The 8,120-nt window shown below is 43.2% G+C and overlaps 1 protein-coding gene across 1 annotated transcript in view; it reads left to right on the top strand.

Annotated features, from left to right (window-relative positions):
* Positions 1–2,277, top strand: part of WDR43 (WD repeat domain 43) — a 47,719-nt gene extending 45,442 nt beyond the window's left edge. The window contains exons 17-18 of the mRNA XM_059405369.1: positions 495–544; positions 648–2,277. Of these exons, the coding sequence (XP_059261352.1) occupies positions 495–544; positions 648–842 (245 nt within the window). The 3' untranslated portion in view covers positions 843–2,277. The remainder of the gene's footprint in view (positions 1–494; positions 545–647) is intronic.
* The last annotated feature ends 5,843 nt before the right edge of the window (positions 2,278–8,120 follow it).

The raw sequence follows: 8,120 nt of genomic DNA on the forward strand, positions 1-8,120 counted from the left end.
AGTCTGTTGGTGGACTTTTAAGTTGTTCCCATGTCTTGGCTGTTGTAAGTGATACTGCAGTGGACATGGGGTGCGTGTATCCCTTTGAGATCCTGATTTTGTTTCCTTTGACATACACCCAGTAGTGGAATTGGTGGAACATCTGGTAGCTTTCTTTGTAATTTCTTGGGGAGCATTCGTACTGTTTGCAATAGTGATTGGCCAACTTATATTTCTACGAACATTACCACAAGGGTTCCCTTTTCTCCACATCGGCTTAGTTTTTTTAAGATGGATTTTGTTAGGTTTTTGGTACTTTGTCTTATCAGTGAGATCTTGATGGAAGAACATAATAAATGAACTTTTATGTGGATAAGAATATTAATGTTACTGCTTAGGTGGATGATAGCTGAATGCAGTATTTCTAAAAGTAAATTCAGGAATCTGTTTAGTTGTTAGAGCTCTGCCCTCTGCTTGTTGATTACAAACTTAAGGCTGGGATTTTCCCCTTGCAGAATCTTCTGAAGAGGAGTCAGATGATGAAATTGCAGAGAAGGACTCTGATGTGAGTACCTTGTTTCCTGGTGCATAAATCTGCCTTTATGCCCTTGCACTCTTACAAATGAGTCCTTAATGAGTGCTTTCCGTGCTTCCTCTGTTCGTACCAGGATAACTGGGATGAAGATGAGGAAGAGAAAGAAAGTGAAAAAGACGAGGATGTTGATGAAGAGAACGAAGAGGAAGAGGAAGATGCCGAAGAGAAAGATGAGGAGAACGGGGAGGAGGACAGGGATGTGGCCAGTGAGAAAGAATTAAATGGAGATTCTGACTTAGATCCTGAAAATGAAAGTGAAGAAGAATGAGGACGGAGAACAAGCTGATGGAGCTGTCACCTCTGGCGCACCTTCCCCAGTGCTGCCGAGTTCTCCTGGGAAGGGTTGTCTCGGGGACAGGCGCCAAGGACCGTTGCACATTTCCAGATTCCTCGTGGTGGTTCCCATGCCATCTCGCTGTCCTGAGCACCCCAGACTTCACTGTGTAAATAAGAGTGTTTCCTTCAAATGTTAATAAACTTTACACAGCAAATAGACACATTTTCTGCAATGTACTGACATAAGTGTCTGATATATGGTATATTTTTATAATATAATATCCCAGTATGGTTGGTTATAGCAAGAATTGATGTAAGTGAAGACACAGACATTTACCATGTAGGGTTTCAAGACCTGGACTTTGTGAAGGAGTCAGCTCTTATCTCAGGTTGGTATCTTTCATCAGATCCAGACACGAAGCGGCACTAGTAAAAACCGTTTTTAATTTGGTACATTTTCATAAGATATGAAGGGGTAACTAAAGATGGAGAGTAAAAACGGTTGGGATTTAAAAACTTAAATACCAGTATCCCTAGCTTGTCTGTTACTGGTGGTGATCTGATTTGAGTCAGGTTGACTATTTGGAGTGCTTCCCCCAAACAGCCACTTATTTTTTAAGCTGTCATGTGGAATATTTTTTTAAAACACACAAAAAATTATGGTAATTAAAAAACTAAAGAATTAGCCATATTAAGGATTTTTCTTGACTGCAAGTTGCCTGTAAAGAATCATCAGTGTATAGATTTAGAAGTACTCATTATCTGCAACTTTTTAAAAAATTCAGTTATAGCTGCTTTTGAAGAGGTTTTCATTTTTATTTAAATTACTAATGGATCAAAGAACAACTGTTTATTTTTTCTCTTTGGTTTTAGATATTAATGATAACCTTGTTGGAATTTTTTTCCAAAGAAAATATTTTTATAATTCAGTAATTTAATGTTTTCCTTCCTTTTCATTACCCACTCTTGGCAGTGTTAGGGTATCTGTTTACCTTTAAAATAATAAATCTGACTCGAGACTTTTTATGTATGTATAAATAAGTATTTTGGTGTGCTACAAAAGCCTTTTCAAATTATCAGTAATTTTTTTTTTTTTAAATTAAAAGAATGAGCCAGTATTGGTTTAGTGCTCTCTAGGGAACATGCAGATGGAAGCTCAACTCTAAGGGAGGGCTGGGGAGATGGGTTTATTTTTACCACCTGTGAATATGTAAAACACAAAACCATTATCTCTGAGGGACTTTTTAAGCTTAATGGCAGAACAGAGATCTGTGCTCAGCTCACAGAGCTGGAGCCACACAAGCATCTTGGGAAGACAAGTTTGAGCCGTTACTGGTGTAATGTACAGTTATATTTGTCTATAAATGGAACTGTTTATGGCAATTTAATACCATTCTCTTTGTAAAGTGAATAAATATTCATCTTTACCCAGTGCTCGTCTTGTGGTATATGTAGAGGAGCATAGCCATGTTTGGGCTCGTGTGCATGCGTCAAAGTGATCTTACTCCACTAGCATTAAAAGGTTAAAAATTGCTCTCAGGGTTTGTTGGAAAGCCTAGAATTTGCAAAGCAGTGAAAGAACCAGGAACTTTGAGTTTAGATGCAGCCCCGTGTGGCTGGATGGTGCTTCCGCTGGCCCAGGCTGCAGTGGTGTCACCGGGGCCAGGCCGAGAGCGCTCATCCCCTGGGTTCTGCCTCGCCTGCGTCTCACTTCCCGACTCTCATGAGGGAGCCACGGACTGCAGTGTGTAGTCATGGCTTACTCATTATTTTTTGGGTTAGACTAACCCAGGGCTTAATGGCTTGTTCCAAAGACATTCCTGGTTTCAGGGTATTTTTCACTATATTTCCCACTCCTAATCCAGGCAACATTCTTTGTGGGTGGGGTCATCTTTTCTGAGATTAATTTTTCTTTCCAACCTTTTGTTTTGAGAAGTTAACCTTCTATCAACATCAAGGGTTATATATTGTATTTGGTTGTGTTCTTGATCTGTTAATCCAGGATTCTCTTAAGTGTGTGTGTGTGTGTGTGTGTGTGATGATTTTGATGTTTAAATGATTCCATGTAAATTAAGCTGTGTTGGAGAATGTTTTACAGTCTGGATTTGTCTGTTATGATTAGATTTTGGCTTAAATTTTTTTTTTTTTTTTTTTTTTTTTAGCAAGAATACTAAATAGGTAATGGTATGGGTATAGGTGAATATATATGGAGTATAAATATGTTTTGACATAAGTAAATGTCAAGCTTTTAGGTTTGGGACTTCTGAAGTTTTAGTGCACAGGGGTGCTTGAGGGTCAGAAACAGGATCTTGGTAGTGAGTACACTGGGTAGGTATATTGATGCTATATAAGGCTGTTTCCTGCAGAAGTTAGCCATTTTACATTTCATTCATTTAACAAATATTGACTGATTGCCAACTCGACCAGGGATTTTGTAGTTGCTTGGTGTATATGTCACAATTTTGTCCCGAGGAGCTGACATTCTACCAGAGAGATATATGCAAAAACAATATCTAAAGAGTAAGTAGATTCTGTGTAGTATGTTAGAGGGTGGTAACTTGGGGTTGGGGAGTGGAGTACGGAAATGGGTAGTCTGTGTGGGGGGATGTAGGTTGCAGAATTAAGTACACGTCAGATTAGAGTTTATTGAGATGGTGAGATTTGATCATAGGGAGGGATGAGTGAATTAGCAAGTGCATATCTGGGGAAGAGTGTTCGGAGTGAGGAAAACAGCAAAGGCCCTGTGGCTAGCACATGCCAGTGATTGTGTTGTAGAGAGAGGTCAGTGAAACGAACAGAGGGAGAAAGAGTGCATCAAGAGGTTAGCAGAGATAATGAGCAATCAGGTTGCATAAGGCCTTTCAGGCCACTGTAGGGACTAGCCATGCTCTCATGCTCATGCTCTCGTGAAACACAGTTGTAGCGTTTGAGCAGAGGAGTGCTCTATGCTCTGGCTTCTTTGATCACCCTGGTGTTCTGTTGAGAAATCGAAGAACTGCATCCTAACAGGCAGGAGCCAGTAGGATGCTTTTGCCGTAATCCAAACGAGAGATGATGGTGACTTAGGTCAGGGTGATGGTCATGGAGTTCGGTTGGTTTCTGGGATTGTTTTAAAGTTAGAGCTAATGGGATTTCCTATGAGGTATGAGAGAGGCAGAGGATTCCCATTCCAATAAGACTATCAAACATCTCTATCAGATGTTTTTTGTTTTGTTTATAGAGCACCTGGATGATGCTGTGGGCGGAACAGATTTTAGAAAATTGAGGAATTGAGTTTCAGACATGCTGAATTATAGATACCAAGTTGGGAATGTGTATACATACCTGATTTGACTTGGGGAAAGGTTGAGAGGGAGGCAGATATTTAGTATTGACATGTATGTGACAGTAAAGCCACAAAACTGAGCTTCCCGTGGAGTGAAGGCACAGAGGCAGAGCACCCGGGCCTGGTGCCCCAGCACTGGAGAAGAGAAGCCGCGAGAGACACGTCCAAGAGAGCGTGTCCGTGAGGTAGGAAGGCTTGGCGTTCATTTACTCTTCATTCTCTTCAAATCTGAATTCATGACAACCCTCAGCCCTGATTTCTTTAAACTGTAAGTGATGTTCCTGGTCAGCCCTCCCGGGCTGCAGGGGATGTGATGTCCGCCCTTCATAAATGACCATTCGTTGATCCCTTCTTTGAAGGTAACTTGGGCATACGATCTGTTTCTTTAATCTGATGTTGTGGTCTTCACCTTTATGGCCCCTCAGCACCGTCCCTTGTGTCAACCCATTATGTGTCCAAATTGTATACTGCATCAGAGGATGCAGAACGAGAGGCCACAGCAGTGAGGCGTCATTCAGATCAGAACACAGTCTGGCAGAGCCCCAGGGCAGGGGGCGGTTCACTCTTCTGTACAGTGCTGGCTGCCTTGCTGTGAGAAAACCAGGTGGGCTGTACTTGGCAGTACTCTGATCAGATTGTCATAAATATGTGGATAATTTTTAGTAAGGTCATTCAGAGATGAACAGGGCGATTATAAATGCACTTATGGTGAGGAAGTTCAAATGAAAACCCAAAAGTTGAGTTGCCTGGCCGGCTCAGTCGGTTAATTGTCTTTGGCTCAGGTCATGATCCCAGGGTCCTGGGATCAAGTCCTGCATCGGGGTCCCTGTTGGGTGGGGAGTCTACTCTCTCTGTGTGCTCTCCTTTCTCTCTCTGACAAAAACAAAACAAAACAAAAAAACCTTAAACCTGGAAGTTGAAAATCACCACTTCAAAAATTGCCTGGCATATTGTTTGCAGGTAGTAAGAGGCTCAAACAGGGAGGAAATATTCTACCTGCTGAAGGTAAAGGATTTCCTGATGGGATAAGTAGGTGTGAAAGCATTCCGTTCTACTGTGGCCCCACCATGGGTGTTTCTTAGTTAGAAGGAAGGGAAGGGGCATGGTGGTGTGCCAGTGTGGTCCCTGAAGTCTGAAGCCACCTGGCTGCTGCCTTAGCTGGCCCGGTGTGGTCACGATGCTCTGAAACTGGGCCAAAGCTTCGCAGGTTCAGAATGTTTTATCTTTGTCCTTGGAGTCGATGCAGTTTCATAGAGTGAAATCATTAACCAGCCTTCTAAGAAAAATTGGTATCTGGTGTATTTACCATGAGAAGACAGCATCTCCAGCGGAGCGGAGTGTTCTTGCTGGGTGGTGACATGTCTTCTTCCTGCACAGGGAAGCCACAGCGCCGCAGAGGAAGCTGCCTTTATAACTGGAAGGCTGTCTTTGCACCAGAGGGTGGAATTGGAATAAGAGAAATGAATTGGATGGTCTTATCGATTGGTGTTATGGGCAGCGTTGAGATCTTGGCTTCCTTTTTTTTTCTTTTTTTAAATGATTTTATTTATTTATTTGACAGAGATCTCAAGTAGACAGGCAGGCAGAGAGAGGAAGGGAAGCAGGATCCCCGCTGAGCAGAGAGCCCAATGCCGGGGCTCCCAGGACACTGGGATCATGACCTGAGCCGAAGGCAGAGGCTTTAACCTACTGAGCCACCCAGGCGCCCCACTTGGCTTCCTTTTATGTCGCTCTGGGTCCTCTCGCTTAATATTAGTCCTTCTTTTAACAGACAGTCACTGTGGTTGCAGTACTGGTGTTTGGGGTCTCCTCAGACACCCACTTAGGGCAGCTGGTTAGGGTATTCTAATTATTTAGGGGACAGCTTTCTCCTGACCATGGGTACCATCACCACACGGTTACACCTAAGAAAGAAACTTGCCATTTGCAGCCCAACTTTGACCTTGTTCATTATATTTAAGCTAGCAAAAATGTGGCTCTCCCCCTTTTCTTTTATTGTGGTAAAATATAATAAAATGCAGCATTTTAACAGATTTGAAGTGTACGGTTCTGTGGCATTCGTTACATTTATATTGTTGTGCAACTGGCAAAGTCAGTTGGTGAAATTTGTCATAGGGTCAGGTCCAGGAAATGAAAGAGGGAAACAGTTGCTATGCTGGGGAGGGGCCCAATTTAGGGCCAGAAGCTTCAGTTCTGGGCCCCCACTGCAGGACGCAGTGATAAATCTACGTTATTATTATTATTATTATTTTTTTTGGTGTGTGGCAGAAGGGTAACAACCATGCTGTCTGTGACAAGAATGCCATGAGAAGCAAATGGAACAGTGTCTGGGCGACACTGAACACCAAACACCAAGGCACGGGACTTGGTGAGGGGCTAGTTTTCAGAACAATTGTCAGACATTTTTCTAACAGAGGGGAAGATGGGGTGCGAGTTCTAAGGCAACTTCCTTTTTGTGTCTGGCATTTTCAAGAAATTCACATAGCCTTATGGGTGAACACATCCCTCCCCACTTCCACAGGTGAAAAGTAAAATGAATCCTTTCTCCTTTCTTTCATATATACATATATATATATATATGTATATATGTATTTTAAAGATTATTTGTATTTAAAGATTATTTGACAGAGATCACAAGTACGCAGAGAGCTGAGCAGAGAGCCCAATGCTGGGGCTCGATCCCAGGACCCTGAGATCATGACCTGAGCCAAAGGCAGCGGCTTAACCCACTGAGCCACCCAGGCGCCCCTGTTTTAGTCCTTTTATATCTCCCCCACCGCCCTCACATTTACCTCTCTAGGCACTGGTTGTGATTTTTCATGCTTGTGGAAATAAAGTTGGTTGCAACTATCCCTTTTCAAAGTAGAAAAAATAATTACTATAAAATCTATCAATACATTGCATGTAGTTGAGAGTAATTGTTCAGGGGCATAGATATGTTAGGTTGCTATGTAAAATGTGTTTTTGCAGGTAATCCATTTGGAATTCTTTTCAGTGTATCTGTGAGATGAGGCTCTAATTTAGTTTTCCCCCTACACACATCAGTTTTCCCTACACTGTTGAATACTGTCTCCTACGGACTGAATTTTTGTCCTGAAATTCCTGTGTCGAAACCCTAATTCCTGATGTGATGGTATTTGGAGGTGGGGCCTTTGGGAGCTAATCAAGTCAGGAAAGTGAAGCCCTTGTGGTGGGATTAGTGCCTTTATAGAGAAGACCCGAGAGAGCTTGCTCCCTCTCTCTGCTTTCTCCATGTGAGGACACACGGAGGACGGCCACTCGCAGGCCGGGAAGCGGGTCCTCAGCACGCACCAGATCTGCCGGCACCTTCATCACGGACTTCCAGCCTTCAGAACCGTGAGTGTCATTTGTCATCTAAGCCCCCCCAGTCTGTGGTAGTTTGCTACAGCAGCCCGAACGCACTAACACTCTCTCCCGTAGACCCGTGCTCCAGCCGTCAGTCTGTCTCAGTGCCATCCGCTCAGTCCACTCCCCTCTCTTGGGTCGGGACTCAATAGTTTGAACTATTGTAGCTTTACAGTTAATTTTATTTTATTTTTGGTATTTTTATTCCTACATATTTCCTAAATCTTTGTTTACCTTTTCATTCTTCCATATTATTAAGGAAGGATTCTTTGGTTGTAAGAAACAAAAATTTAACCGGAGGCAGCTTAAGCGAAACAGGTGTATTAAAAGTCCAAGGCATCTCTGCACACAGGCCGAGCCAGCTGGACCTCGGGGAGGGACTGCAGGTGGCAGGGGCAAGAACCGCCAGCGTCTTCGTGAGGTCCCTTACGTGCCGCCCTCTGCTGCCTCAGAGTCTCTCCGTCGTTTGGCTGCCTGACAGGGCCCACGTTGTGATGTTACAATCCAGGCACTGATGACCCTCAGGAGAGCTGGATATTCTCTGCCTCCCCAGCTCCACTCTCCGGCTTTCTCCATCTG

The sequence above is a fragment of the Mustela nigripes genome, chromosome 7 (genome assembly GCF_022355385.1).
Source record: "Mustela nigripes isolate SB6536 chromosome 7, MUSNIG.SB6536, whole genome shotgun sequence".
Classification (NCBI taxonomy): Eukaryota; Metazoa; Chordata; class Mammalia; order Carnivora; family Mustelidae; genus Mustela; species Mustela nigripes.